This window comes from Olea europaea, chromosome 5 (assembly GCF_002742605.1).
Source record: "Olea europaea var. sylvestris chromosome 5, O_europaea_v1, whole genome shotgun sequence".
In the NCBI taxonomy this organism is placed as follows: Eukaryota; Viridiplantae; Streptophyta; class Magnoliopsida; order Lamiales; family Oleaceae; genus Olea; species Olea europaea.
Genome location: NC_036241.1, coordinates 9,731,352 through 9,746,393, shown reverse-complemented (window position 1 = coordinate 9,746,393; position 15,042 = coordinate 9,731,352). Strand labels below are relative to the sequence as shown.

Genomic DNA, 15,042 nt, shown 5'->3' with positions numbered 1-15,042 from the left:
TGTGCAATACAAGTTGTATTATCTTCATACATTATTGTTCGACTATCTTTTATTGAAGCTAATCCGAATATTAAGTTGACAACGTAGGGTGGCCATGTATTTTTCATAATTATTGAGTTGAAAATAATACCACAATCTTCATAGAAGAATCCAAATACTGTTCATATTTATAGAGTTGTCAAAGTCTTGACGATCACATAGGATGGCCATAAAAATATTAACATTAACCTTGATGCAAAAGATTTGATATCTGTTTAAATTTATTCTAAAATTTAATATTGATACAAAAGATTTGAGATCGATATAAATCTTGCAAATGATATATCAATAATCATTGTGTGCCAAAACTAATAAGGTGTAATTAACTTATAATTTTATGATAATTATAAGTCAATAATCTCAGGCTCTATCTATTTGGCTCAACTCAACCCTTATTTTTATCGAGTCACCAAATCTTACCAAGTTCTTAACTATTTTATTACTTATCTTATAAACAAAAATATTATAACATGCATCAATTGTTAGTTTGAACACTCGTATTCATATCATCTAACATACCAACTACTCGTCTTATACTTATCCCGAGGAACTATGAACCTATTAAATCTATAAAAAGAAAATACTCCTTCTAACACTCCAATGATGTAATATAAAAGTAAAACCATAACAAATTGATGTAACATATAACCGTTTCAACTTCTTAGAGAATGACCTATAAAAAAAATAAAAAAGAACAACCTTTATCATTTTTCTACAAATCATATTCTACAACGTGTCAAATTTTCATTGGGTCAAGCTTACCTTCGGTTCCAAGCAACCTGACCGGTATACTTGATACACTCATATGTATATCTATATATATATCCATTCATTCACGCTCCTGAAAATACTCAACACGAAGCCATGGCTGTACGCTTCTCCTTTCTCTTCATCTCTTCTCTACTCCTTTCGTCGTCGTTTTGGTTGTTAGCCTTAGCCTACGATGACCTCACCATAGACACCATCGACGGTGACGATGTTTTGATTCGTCAAGTCGTTGATCATGATAATTTGTTGAATGCCGATTATCATTTTACGATATTCAAGAGGAGGTTCCAAAAGGCGTACGCCACTAAGGAGGAACACGATTATAGGTTTTCAGTGTTCAAGGCTAACCTGCGCATGGCCAAGCGACACCAGAAGCTTGATCCCTCCGCCGTTCATGGGGTCACTCAGTTTTCCGATCTCACCCCGCAGGAATTTCGTCGTAACTTCCTTGGGGTCAACCGGCATCTCCACCTTCCCGCTGACACTAAGCAGGCTCCGATTCTGCCAACCAATGACCTTCCGAAGGAATTCGATTGGAGAGAGCATGGTGCTGTCGCGCCAGTCAAGAATCAAGTTCGTGCACTCTTAGATTTGGATGAAATTTCTATGAATTATTTCAAGTGTCTAAACCTTGATTAATATAGTTTTGTTTGAGCCTAAATCTGAATGATTTTGTTATGCTTATTAACATGACCCGGAAAATTGAAATATTATTGGTTGATAACTTGTAAATTAGGGCGATAAATTTTCATTGCACACTTTGCAGTTTGACTACTAGTCTTTTTCTTTCGGAAAATAAGAATGCCAAAAGGCCTTGAATTTGTAATTTGGAGATTTAGATTTGGAATTTTTTGTTGTCAATTTGTTACCTATATGCATATGAATCTGATTCTCAAGAATTGAATGAATGGTAACTAGGGTTCGTGTGGATCATGCTGGTCGTTCAGCACAACTGGGGCACTGGAAGGTGCTAACTTTCTTGCAACAGGGAAGCTTGTGAGCCTCAGTGAGCAACAGCTTGTGGATTGTGACCATGAGGTTCATTTCTTTAACTTTACATACATTTCCTTGAGTCTCTTAATACTATTTGCTTTAGATGTAGAGCCACATTAGTTTTGGCGCTTGGAATCGTTTTTTCATTTTTTTGTGGTTCTTGATCCAATTTGTCATTTTGAATAGACTCAGCTGAAGCTTCTTTAATTGTACTCTGCTTGGTAAAACCAGCTTCAATAGTGGGGAGTCTGGGGACTGTGGCATAGACCAAAAGTGTCATGGTGTGGTAGAGTTGCTATAGGTTCCATAATAGATAATCCCCTTGGATTCACTTTGTCAAAGCAAAGGACTAGAAGCACAAGTGTTTATGCTTTTTTCTATCTTTGGGTGTGTCATTAGGATATGTGACACTTCAAATACTCACTTTATAACCTTAATCTGACCAATGTGCAGTGCGATCCAGACGAACCAGGTTCATGTGACTCAGGATGTAACGGTGGACTGATGAATAGTGCGTTCGAGTACACGCTCAAAGCTGGTGGACTCATGCGAGAAGAAGACTATCCCTACACTGGCACGGATCGTGGAACCTGCAAATTTGACAAGAAAAAGGTTGCTGCAAAGGTTGGTAATTTCAGTGCTGTCTCCCTTGATGAAGATCAAATTGCTGCAAACCTTGTCAAGAACGGCCCTCTTGCAGGTCACTATTACTTATTTCTATTGTTCTTTCTCTATAATATCATCCTGATGCTGTAAAATTACCTTAGTACAACTGCTCCTAAAACTTACTGCGTCATATGTTTGAAACGTTTTGAGGAGGCACAGCAAGGAGCCAGCCAAACCCAATTGGTTCAATCGGAAAAACTAGAAACTGACCTGCACTAGGATAGTTTTAAACATATATTGAAAGTGTCTACCAGTCAGTTTAAATCGTCACAAGTTGACTGAATCAATATCAAGTTGAACCACCTTTATTATCTGTCAATCTACAAGTCGGATTTTAAAAACATCGGCTGTAACTCATTGTGTTTCATTCACTCTGATGCAGTGGCGATCAATGCTCTCTATATGCAGACGTACGTTGGGGGAGTTTCATGCCCATTCATATGTTCTAAGCGGTTGGATCACGGGGTGTTGTTAGTCGGATATGGATCGGCAGGGTATGCTTCCATTCGTATGCAAGAGAAGCCCTACTGGATCATTAAGAACTCTTGGGGAGAGAACTGGGGTGAGAAAGGATATTACAAAATCTGCCAGGGTCGTAATATTTGTGGAGTGGATTCCATGGTTTCAACTGTTGCAGCTGTTAGCACCTCACAGTAGGGACATCAGTTGCTACTGATATGGGATTCTTGCCAACTCTGTACATTAGAACAAGTGCAACTTTATTAGTTTACACTGTTTCCAGAAAAATTCCAGCAATTGTACTGTGCAAGACAAATCCCAGATATATTTATAACCAATTTCTTCATCTGCTTTAAAATATGGAAAATTTTCAAGTATTCCTAGAATGCTAAAACTTAGTACTCTTGCTACTATTTAATTGACATGCATATTATTTATTCTTCCCAATTAAATATTGACAAGAAGTATTGAGTAGTTCATACTCCGAGAGTTATGTGGGTGTAATGAGATGTTTATAGCATAGCACATGCATATTTACAGTGAAATGAGAAATACTCAGATCAACAATTTTGAGTAATGTACTCTGGAAGAATGTAGGCACAGGGTCGCCCATGAAAGTGACCATCCAAATTTCAAAACTAGGCAGCACTTTGATGTACAAATAATGCTACTCGTACATAATGGAGTTACATAACGATTTACATACAAATGATGCGTAAAAAAGAGGTGAATTTTTTATTTTGTTTTATTTGGTTGAAGAAATTCTGATTCATAACTAAACCGCTATGTAAACTATAATGTACATGTAGTACAACCGTTGATGTACGACTCGAGAGATGTACTTCCAGGGAATTGTGAAGAAGTTCACTATTGAAATCATATAAATCAACAATAACAACAGTATCCAAATACTATCAAATCCAGGCTAAAATCATATATCCAATGATTAGTCATAGCACATGGAATCCATTTCTGCACTACATACCTCACAATAAAACTGCTTATTCCTCTTAATGGCAGTTATACAAGATAGGGAAGAGATGGAGCATGATTAATGCAGAAACTCTAGTTCCATGGTAAACAGAATACAGTATTTCAGCTTTCTCAGTGCGTGCAGTCGAGGTGAGAAAACCAATATAAATCCGCATTTACATAAAATTGAACTAATAAATCCTAAGTTATTGTGGTACATCATTCCTCCTCATCGTTGAGCAAAGCAAATGAGAATGGATAGAACTTGTATCCATCTCCCTCGTAAAATTTATTTTGGAACTCAACCCAATGAAATCTTGATGCATGTAGCCTACAGATAACCATTCTTTTCGAGGACAGCTATTATCATTTTCCATCAGTCTTCTTGGAAAGTCATGTCCATGTGATTGACAAGGACCTTTATCTAAGTATGCCATCCTAACATCTCTAATATTAAGATCGTATGACTCGATAGGGGGTGTTTCCCTGAATCAGATACAAGATCATTCACATTGAATTGAGCCCAAGTCTTGTTTGTGTTATTTAACAACTAATGCACCACTAGAACTAGAAGAACCAGGTATGAACTTTCATTTCACTTTGAAAAATCGCTCCATAATATGCAAAATATCCCTATTTATTTTTTTTAATTAAAATTGATTAAAAAACAGAATACACGTGGTTGAATTGAGCCCAGCATCTTCTCTATTAATTTTTTCACTTATCCCTAATTTCCTAAACCTAAATTCTCAAATCACAAATCAAAACTTATAAATGATAAATTATAATAAGTCATAACTCATACAATATAAATTATTTATTGTTAAGCCCCTCACCAAACCACTTCTGAATGTCAGTTCCGATCCTCTATGGTGCGCCACGTGTCCCTACGAAGTGGTTCCGAAGCGACATCAACCTCAACTGAACTCCAACTTTACGCACCGCAAGGCACACTCTTTACAAACTAAATCTATTGAAGCAACCAAAGCGTCCCCCTGGAATCGAAGCATCTGGCTCTCCGAGGTTCTTCCTTAACAAATAACTCCGTCGCCAGTTTCAGAAGCATATCTATGTCTAGATCCTCTATGGATGTGACATCTCCATAGGTCTAGTTGATGTGACATCAACTTTATATCAACTCAGGAGAATTAATAACCCGCCCACTCTAGACGGGCTGATTGACGCCTACGAGCAAACGTCTCACGTCGTCAGATGCATACACATGTCCTACATCTAACGGTGCCCCTCGTCCATAAATAATCAAGATTTGGCAAGAGCCAAAAGTAATGAAACTCATATTAAACTTAGCTCTCCACATCCAATCATTATATATTCTCCTCCCCACTCTCTTGAACAATTTCGGCACCATTCCGATTATCGACCACTGACTTTATCGTTAGAGTGTACGCGGTAGCCACCACCCCCGTTGGTTCCAACCGTGTGCTCCTGATTGTGTGTTGTGGTGCATAGAGAGGAACACTTAGAGTGGCTATCGGTTGGCCACATCTAGGTCTAATTCGCGAGGTCAACAGATTGACGTCGTCTGTAAAAAAATTCCAACCAAAGAATTTCTCATTTACCATTCGGAAAACTATCGACTTATCTTGAAAAATGGACGTTCTTGAAAAAGAACCAAGTCAACTTACACACTAAGTTCATAACACCCTTGAAAATGGAGTGAAAAAAATGAGTTATAGCAACGAGAATGCAAATCTTGTAGGGCGTAGGGACACCTCTGAAGAAGAGGTGCTCCAAACCAATGTCACGCATCGGAGACTCCATCACCGACGTCACTGAGGCAACAGGACAGTAGCACTTACTGAAGGGATGACTCAAATAGCTGTAGTCATGAGAGACATTGCAGCCCAGAATCTAAAGATGCGTGAACTCTTCATGCAAGGCCAAGGTCAGTAGGGCTTTCCAATGCCACAATGGCTGTACCCAGCTCAAGGACAAAACTCGGTATCTCATGCCTGGGGTCATTCAAGCCTCCAAAGAGAACACCCTACTAAAAGGGAAGTGGGAGTGGATGTCACTTCCTATACCTGAGGTACTCATGCGATAGAACCATAGTTGGGAAAAAACTCCCCACCAGAATACAAACCTCAGATGTCAGTTAGCATTTTTAACCGAATAGGGCGAAATCCTAGCAATAGGGTCCGCTCCATATAGAGGTCAGCTCAATATGTGCATGAGCAGGAGTAAGAAGAAGAACAAGAGGCACCTCTTCCACCTAGAAATAGGCGGGAGAGGAGAAACCTAGTGGATTGGGATAGGTGGGGAGGGGCACATCCACCTCCCCAAAATGCATCAGAGGGGAAAGGCTCTGAGGGGCCATGTCGCTCTTATGAAATTGATGATGATGATGACAACCTTCCTTTCTTCAGAGAAATCCGAAGCTTCCCAATGCCTGCAAATTTCATGCCCCTAAAATCCCTAAATATTAAGGAAAGGGGGACCCATAGAAACACCTTACTAAGTACATGACGTAGATGAGCTTCAGAGGAGCCTTGCCAGTACTGAAATGCAGGGCCTTTCATCTAACCCTTACCAGAGTTACTGAGGTATGGTACAGCAGGTTACCGCCTTTAAGCATCAGAAGTTGACCAGATTTGAAGAAGGCATTTCTGAAACAATACCTCTCACGAAGGGAAGGAGAGGCCCCAGTACAACGCCTACAAGATATGAGGCAAGCTCCTGGCGGGACGCTGAAAGCTATCTCGCTAGATTCACTGATGAAATCCCATACTGCGAGCAAGTCATGGATTGAGAGGCCCTCTCAACCCTGAAAAGAGGCCTCAACATGAACACATTGTTTTGGAGAGACGTACGAAGCAATAATTCAGGCACTTATGACGAATTGGTTGAGATGATGAGGGTAGAAATAGTCAATGAGGAGATGATCAACCATCGGAATCATGCAGCTTAGAGACTTCCTCCGCCTCAGAGGCAGATGGGTCAAGGACCAGCGACACACTTCGTCATCCAGCAATGGACTCAGGCAGGTCACACAGTAGCCCCCACATCCGGACAGGCATTAGCTTTAGCCACTCTGAATGTAGTGCTAGTGCTGGCATATGAAAATGCTCCTGCCAAAATAGGGCCATCCGGAGGAACAAACAACTGGCGCAAGAAGAAGAAGCAGGCAAACAACCCTTGGAAAGGGTTCGACACCTTTCACCAACTCTATGGCCATGACATCAGCGAATGCAAAGACGTGCCCTAGTCCTCAAATCGAAGCAACCCACGCTCCTCTAGAAGGGATCATCATCATGAACACTTCCACAGGTCCACTTCTCCCAACAGAGTCGAGGCGACAGTAAGATCAATCCCCTCGAAGGAGAGAAACAATAGATAGATCTCGAGGAGAATCCAGGTAAAGAAATTAGGCCCCAGCCACCGGAGGCGATACTATCCAGAAAATTGATACAATCATTGGAGGACCCCACGTCGGAGGCAATACCAGAAATGCACAGAAGAACTATACAAGGAAAGCGAAAGACCCACCATTGATTACGTACGTTGTCGACCAGTCCCGAACAAACAAAATGGCTCCAATCACCTTCTCTCAAGAAGATTCATAGGGTGTTCATCACCCCACTGCGATGCGTTGGTGGTAAGGACCGTTATGACGCGAAACGGATTTAAGCGCATGCTGATTGAAAATGGAAGCTCGGTAAACATACTATTCGGATAAACCTTTGACAAGATGCAAATCGAGCATGGCTTGGTCCCCATGACCAACCCAATATTCGGATTCACTGGGGATAGCATCATCCCATGAGGACGAATCAATTTGCCTGTTGAGATAGGATCAGCACCCCTAGTAGCTCATCACTGCATAGAATTTTTAGTGGTAGATCACAGATCAGCTTACCACGCGGTACTAGGCCGACCTGCACTGAAAGACCTTTAGGCTGTGACCTCCATTCACCACTTATGTATGAAGTTTCCAACTGAGCATGAGATTGCGATGGTCCGAGGCCACCAGATGGGCTCGAGATCATATTACCTCAACTCCCTATGGAAATCTAAGCCCCACACTATGAATATGATAATGATCGATGCAATAAATGAAGTCAACACGGATGTAGAGATGCTTGACGCCCCTGAACAATGATATACCCCCAAACAAGGGAAAGTCGTCAATATGATCGAGGCCCCTGAAGAAGTGCACCCTCTTGATGAATCAAACCCTCGGATCATCGAATCTGACCCGAATGCAACTGCTATGGAAAAACTTGAGACTTTCCCTACCAACTCTCAAGACCCCACTCAGGTCTTGTGAGTAAGGAAAGCTTTGCCCCCTGAGACGAAAGAAGAGCTGATGAACTTCCTAAAAAGGAATTTGGACGTCTTCGCATGGAAGCGTGAAGATATGATGGGAATAGACCCAAGGTCAGCTGCACTACTTGAATTATCAACCCCACTTGCACACCGCATCAACAAAAGAGGGGAGCACTCAACCTAGAAAGATATGAGCCGCTGAAGGAAGAGATCGACAAGCTAAGCCGCAACGGCTTCTTTAGAAAAGCCATTTATCTGAAGTGGGTATCCAACACGGTGCTTGTAAAGAAGTTTAGCTGGAAGTGGAGGGCGTGCGTTGACTTCACCAACTTGAACAAGGCTTGCCCAAAGGACAACTTTCTCCTCCCAAGGATAGACGAAATTGTGGACTCCATCGCTGGACACGAACTCCTGAGCTTCATGGATGCTTATTCAGGGTATAACCAAATACCTATGTTCCGACCTGATGAAGAGGCCACATCTTTTATCACAGACTGAAGATTGTACTGCTACAAGGTGATGCTCGTCGGATTAAAAAATGCCAGCGCCATATACCAAAGGTTGGTCAACATGATGTTCACCGACCTCATTGGCAAAACTATGGAAGTCTATATTGATGACATGCTGGTCAAAAGGCTCCACGCAAGTCACTTGGACACCACTTTTCAAACTCTAAGAAAATATAAGATGAAGTTGAACCCACTGAAGTGCACCTTTGGAGTAGCATCGGATCAATTTTTGGGATACATTATGAACCAAAGAGGGACTGAGGCAAACCTCGAGAAGAAAAAAGCCTTGTTTGAGATGAAGTCTCTCCAAAAGCCAAAAGAGGTGCAAAGCCTTAATGGAAGGATTGCTGCACTCAGTCGCTTCATCTCCAAAGTCACTGATAAGAGCCTACCCTTCTTCAAGATTTTGAAGCAGGGGAGGAAGTTCCAATGGACCGAAAAATGCGAGGCAGCTTTCCAAGCACTGAAGAAGCACTTGGAAGAGGCGCCCCTACTGTCTAAATCTAAATCGCGCGAGACACTCCTGCTTTATTTGGCAGTTTCGGACGAGGCAATTAGTGTGGTGCTCGCCAAGGAAGAAGAGGCACACCAGCTACCAGTATACTACATCAGCAAAGCCTTGCTGCCGGCAGAGACGCTCTACCCAGACATGGAAATGCTTGCTCTCTTCCATGTTACCGCGTCAAGAAAGTTGAGGCCATATTTTCAGGCTCATTCAATTAAAGTACTCACCAACTTTCCACTAAAACAAGTACAATAGAAAATAGACGCTTCGGGTTGATTGATAAAAAGGGCAATTGAGCCCAGTGAGTTCGATCTACTGTTTAAACCATGAAGTGCCATCAAGGGCTAGGCCTTCGCTGATTTTATTGCTAAGTTTGCCAAAGCCCTAGAAATGGAGGCAACAATGGACCCAGCAGAGCCCCCAACATGGAAGCTATTTGTGGATGGATCGTTAGGAAAAAGCGGCTCCAGAGCCAAAGTTGTTCTAGAGAGCCCAGAGGGCCATATGCTAAACTGTGCAATCAAATTCGGCTTCAAAGCCTCGAATAATGCCGCAGAGTCTAAAGCCCTCTTGGTAGGCCTTAAGCTGGCCAAAGAAATGAAAGTTGAAAGATTACAAGCCAGTAGCAACTCACAACTTGTGGTGAGTCACGTAAATGGAAAATTCACGACCAAAAGCAATGGCATAGTCCCTTACCTGAAGCTAGTTTTGAACCTAGTCCCCTACTTCAAGAGGTTCGAACTAGTCCAAGTCCCACACCTCGAAAATACACACGCGGATGCCCTGTCCAAACTTGCCAGTAGTAAGGATTCTGAGTTGCTAAAAATCGTTCCAATCGAGAATCTGCCAAAGCCCTCCATCTTCGGAGGCAAAGAAGTAATGTGGATTGAAGGTAACCCACCTTGGATGCAACCCATTATAGCCTATCTTAAAGATCAATCGCTACCACCCTCAAAGAACGAAGCAAAGAAGTTGAGAAGAAGAGCTGCCCATTTCATACTTCAAAATGGTGTGTTATATAAAAGAGGCTTCTCATCACCCCTACTCCGGTGCATTGGAGGAGAGGAGACCTTGTACGTTCTGAAAGAAATTCATGAGGAAGTCTGTGGTAACCACTCCGGTAGAGTAGCCCTAGCACACAAGGTATTTCGACAAGGTTATTTCTGGCCGACCTGAAAAAGGATTCCTGTCAATTTGTTCAAAAATGTGACAAATGTCAGTGGTTCGCCAATGTTCAGCGACAGCCTTCTCAGGAACTCTCCATAGTCAACAGCCTATGGCCCTTCGCCAAATGGGTATAGACTTCATTGGCCCCCTCCCAAAAGGAAGAGGAAGTACAACATTTGTCATTGTTGCCATTGATTACTTCTCTATGTGGTTTGAAGCTGAACCCCTAGCAAAAATCACTGAGGTGAACACCACAAAGTTCGTCTGGAAAGACATCATTTGCAGGTTTAGCATTCTCCACTCCTTAGTAGCTGACAACGCAAGGCAGCTCGATAACAAAAAGTTGCGAAACTTGCATGACGAACTCAGCAAAAGGAAAAACTTCTCAATACCTCATCATCCCCAAGCAAATGGATAAGTCGAGGCAGTTAACAAAACGATCAAGCACACTTTGAAAAGGAAGCTTGACGTCTCGAAAGGAGCATGGGTCGATGAACTTTCCCATGTCCTCTAGGCCATACACAGCAAACTGAACCGTAACAAGGGAAACGCCTTTCTCCATGACTTATGGAGCCGAGGCCATGAGTCCAGTAGAAGTAGGAGTCCCTTCGCATCGTCGTATAAACTTCAATGAGATCAACAATGACGAAGCAAGAGTGTGTGAACTCCATCTCTTGGAAGAAAGAAGAGATTCACAAGTCAGACTAGCTGCGTATCAAAGAAAGATGACCTGCTATTATAACTAAGGGTCAGAAGCCGAACTCTACGCTTAGGCGATCTGGTACTCATAAGGGATTCCCATCATCAAAACCAACAGGCTCTGGAGTGTTTGGACCGAACTGGGAAGGCTCGTACCGCATCACCAGAGAGTCCCGACCTGGGACTTACGAAACTGAAGATATGGTAGGAAAAGTGTTGCCTTATCAGTGAAATATTGAACATTTAAGGAAGTACTACCAATAAATAAATGTATGTTCCGGTCCAACCTAATAATCCACAAGTTGTAACTTATTCCTATCTGACTAAGCACTTGGATTGCCTTAGTGTATGATTGTTGAATTCAAATTATTTGAATATTCAGTTCGTCGATATATTCTATGGATTGTCATTGTTCACCTCAACCGCTTATTGATGGTTAGTAATATTGACTTAAGCAGTGATCAAATTATAATAGAACAAACAGTTCAGCATAGATAAAAGAAACTTCAACACTTGGAAAATAAATTTCAATTTACTAATATCAAAAAGATCACAAGAGTTAGGCCGAAGCCATTACAATGTGGGCCCTAATCTATTAGCACTATAGCCTTATCCCCCACTTTTCCCATCTCCTGGGAATCCTCGGCAGCTTTCGCGACAGATGCAATGTCTAGACGACCTCCAGTAGGTCCATCGAACTCCACCTCAAGAACAGAAATGTCTAGTGTCGAATGGACCTCCTTCAGCCGTTCCAGCATCGCTTGGGCATTCCAGGAGCCCCAATAGTTGGCAAAGGTATCATATAATGGATGCTCTTCTAAGTGGTCAATGAAGTGTTGCACAGCTGACTCACCAACCACCATCGCCTCAGCCTTCAATGACTCGATCTTCTCTACTTAGGCCTCCACCCTCTGCCTTAGCTCGTCCCTCTCTTTGTTCGAGGCCTCCAGAGCCTCCGTAGCCAAATGATGGTGCTCACTGGCGTGATCAAGTCACCTCATCAAAGCAGCCACCTGGCTCTCCATCTCATGGAACTCCTTCCTCAGCCTCTCGACGTCAAAGTTAGCCCTTCCCAGTCGGCTCTGCACTTCTGCCCTCTTCCTCTCCACCTCAGCTATCTTGGCCTCTGTCTTCCACACTGCTTTCCCATACAGCAAGTTCACCTCTAACCGCTTAGCTAGATCAACATTTTTAGCCCTAAGGTCCTTCACCAAGGCCTCAAGTTGAACATTGGTGCTCAGGGCTCGGGCGAGGCACGTAGTTGTTGACAGAGACTAGGTCCTACGCAGTGCACGAAGCAGTATGGTCCCTCTAAACTTCTGTCCAATATTTATTGTGGGCCACTGCCACAGCTGCTGTTTTAGGAGGAAGAGCCTCCAACACGTTCCCCACCAACTCCTCCTCATTATAGCCCAAGAAATCCACCTCCTTTTCTAGGCGAGCTCTCTTCCTCTTCTGCTGATCGGGCTACTGAACCAAAGGTGCTGCGTGGTAGCCAGACGAACCTCAAGCGGAGGAGCAACCCTTTCTCTGATTATAACCCTGGTTGGGATCGTCGCCTGGCCTTGGATTGTTTTCCCTTCTTCAACAGGGGGGCTCGGCCTTTTCCTATTCGGCCATGGCGGGCTGAAGCTTTTTGTTCACTGCGACCAGATCCTCAATCTGATTCTTATAGGCAGAAGAAGATGTCTTCAGTGCCTAAGCTTCGGCCATCATCTTCTGGATGGTCTTAAGGTCAGGCTTGAGAGGCCTCTTCTTATTGAAGTCATCTGCAACAAAATAAAAAATTAGTCAAATATGAACACTTCGACCATAGACTATAATGATATAACCTATGCACTCACCCTGGGAGGCCATCATTTTGTGCTCCACAAAATAGATATTCTTCCTCATCAGCTCGTTATAGGATCTCCTCTTCGGAGGAAGCTAATATACGATGCAGATAGTGTCGAAGTCTTCCATAGACAACTCGGACCAAGGAAGTGTACCTGCATGAAACAGACAAGTTAAATTATGAACTGAAAGGGATATATATGCATGTAAATCCAAAGTTTTAATACTCATTAAGAGTTGAGTTTTTTGTTGGTGCGGTTAGGGGCATGAGGGGGTCTCCCTCCATCGTATCCCACCTTCCTGAAGCCCAGCACCACGAACTCTTCTAGTCTTTTATGGAGCTCAACAAGTCGAGAACGAATGGAGTATGGCCCTCCAGGAGGTCAAGTAATACTGCCCCTTCGTTTTATCCCACCTCCCCCACTGCAACCTTAGGTATTTACACGGTTTGGAAGACGAAGAAAGGCATCTACACCCCGTAAGACGCCTCCTTCCACAACATCCACGAACCCACCATTTGGTTCTAAGAGTTCGGTTTTAACTAAGTAGGGACCAGGCCATAGGACCTCAACACATACCTAAAGAAGGGATGGACTGGTAGCCTGAGCCCCACACTAAGGATGATCTCGCTAATTGCCACACACCCCGATCTGGGGTAGCAGACTCACTCATCTGGCCTCGGTAATATTAGACCCACATTATTCGGAATCCTATACTCAGTCCTAAGTCTGGCCAGGTCGGTCGATTTTAATTTTGAAGGATAGTCAGACACCCCTAATGCTCTGAAGTGTCTACAGGACTATCTGGTCATTTCTAGATATTCTCCCCCTATAATCGCCTCAAAAATCTCAACCGAAGTGGCCAAAACGGGCTCATCTACCCTAACAACCTCTGGGTACCCCCCAAAACACCTACTTCCCTCAGAGGCCATTTCCTATGATTAAAGATAGAGAAAACTTGGGAAATACTTACAAAACTTTGCTGGAAATTGACGTTCAGCCGAAAAATGCAAAGGAATTCTATGAAGGCTTGCTGTGAAATGTAGAGAACGACAAATGTTTGTCGAAAAATGCAAAAGTAGCAAAGAAATCACCGAAAATCGTCAATGACAAAGGGTAAGAGATTCTGATTTTTGCAAAGGTGAAGAAACCTTTGAATGGTAACCAGGCCCCCTTTTATAGGAGGCCTCAGACGATCCCCACCATTGAATTCAAATGATGTCGATCTAGGCCGTTCGTCGCATCATAAATCTGGACCGTTGAAATGAAACGTCAGATTTGATCAATGCCCAAGATCTGCCTGTGTCCCTCATGCACACATAAAATGCATCACCTCGAACAACAATAGACGTCAACAAAAAGTAGTCGCAGCAGCCCTTTTTCTAGGAATAGGCATCACATCCAGGTCAAGCTATCCTAATTCGCCTCGGATGTAGTATTTCTAAACTTTACAAAGCCTAGGCTATCTCCCAAAGTGTCGTCCCCTGTGGGTCAATGCACCGATTGCAGATACGCTTTTTTCTCAGCTTTACAAAGCTTCAACGCAGATGCAAAGTTCCCTATAGGTCTATGCCTCGATGCAGCGTTTCTAAGCTTTACAAAGCCTGGGCTATCTCCCAATGCGTCATCCTCTGTGGGTCAACGCACCGGTTGCAGACACGCTTCTTCTTCTTCAACTTTACAGAGTTTCAATGCACTTGATGCGAAGTCCCCTATGCGTCTTTACCTCGGATGCAGCGTTTTTAAGTTTTACGAAGCCTAGGCTATCTCCCAACGCGTCGGTCCCTATGGGTTAACACACCGGTAGCAGATACGCTTCTTCCTCAGCTTTATAGAGTTTCAACACACCTGATACCACGTCCATATGGGTCTTCCCCTCGGATGCAGAGTTTTTAAGCTTACAAAACCCAGGCAGATACATTTCTTCCTCAGCTTTACAGAGCTTCAGATACTACAAATCTAGTCGCTTCGCGCTTTGAAATTAACAATTTACTAGATACTACAAATCTCCTCTAAGATAACATAATCAGGTAAACAAGTTCACCCACGATATAATTATTCATGCCTGAACCTAGAAGGACCACTGTTACGCCCCTCACCAAACCACTTCGAAACATCAGTTTCGATCCTCTATAGTGTGCCATGT

General features: G+C 42.9%; 2 protein-coding genes across 2 annotated transcripts; both read left to right on the top strand.

The window, feature by feature from the left end:
- The first annotated feature begins 889 nt into the window (after window positions 1-889).
- Window positions 890-3,285, top strand: LOC111394575 (probable cysteine protease RD19B). The gene is made up of 4 exons (XM_023020442.1): window positions 890-1,380; window positions 1,726-1,845; window positions 2,254-2,500; window positions 2,849-3,285. The coding sequence occupies exons 1-4, from the start codon at window positions 904-906 to the stop codon at window positions 3,121-3,123; spliced, it is 1,119 nt and encodes a 372-aa protein (XP_022876210.1). The 5' UTR covers window positions 890-903; the 3' UTR covers window positions 3,124-3,285.
- Window positions 3,286-8,934: 5,649 nt separating this feature from the next.
- Window positions 8,935-10,374, top strand: LOC111394218. Its single transcript, XM_023019980.1, has 2 exons — window positions 8,935-9,444; window positions 9,547-10,374. Exons 1-2 carry the CDS (start codon window positions 8,935-8,937, stop codon window positions 10,372-10,374), a joined length of 1,338 nt encoding a protein of 445 aa, XP_022875748.1.
- Window positions 10,375-15,042: the final 4,668 nt, after the last annotated feature.

Bases quoted from the DNA above. Each gene is read 5' to 3' on its own strand.
- LOC111394575 (XM_023020442.1), top strand. From the start codon at position 904: ATGGCTGTACGCTTCTCCTTTCTCTTCATCTCTTCTCTACTCCTTTCG. The intron at 1,846-2,253 runs GTTCATTTCTTT...ACCAATGTGCAG, and splicing joins TTGTGGATTGTGACCATGAG to TGCGATCCAGACGAACCAGG. The intron at 2,501-2,848 runs GTCACTATTACT...ACTCTGATGCAG, and splicing joins CAAGAACGGCCCTCTTGCAG to TGGCGATCAATGCTCTCTAT.
- LOC111394218 (XM_023019980.1), top strand. From the start codon at position 8,935: ATGAACCAAAGAGGGACTGAGGCAAACCTCGAGAAGAAAAAAGCCTTG. The intron at 9,445-9,546 runs GTACAATAGAAA...ATCAAGGGCTAG, and splicing joins CCAACTTTCCACTAAAACAA to GCCTTCGCTGATTTTATTGC.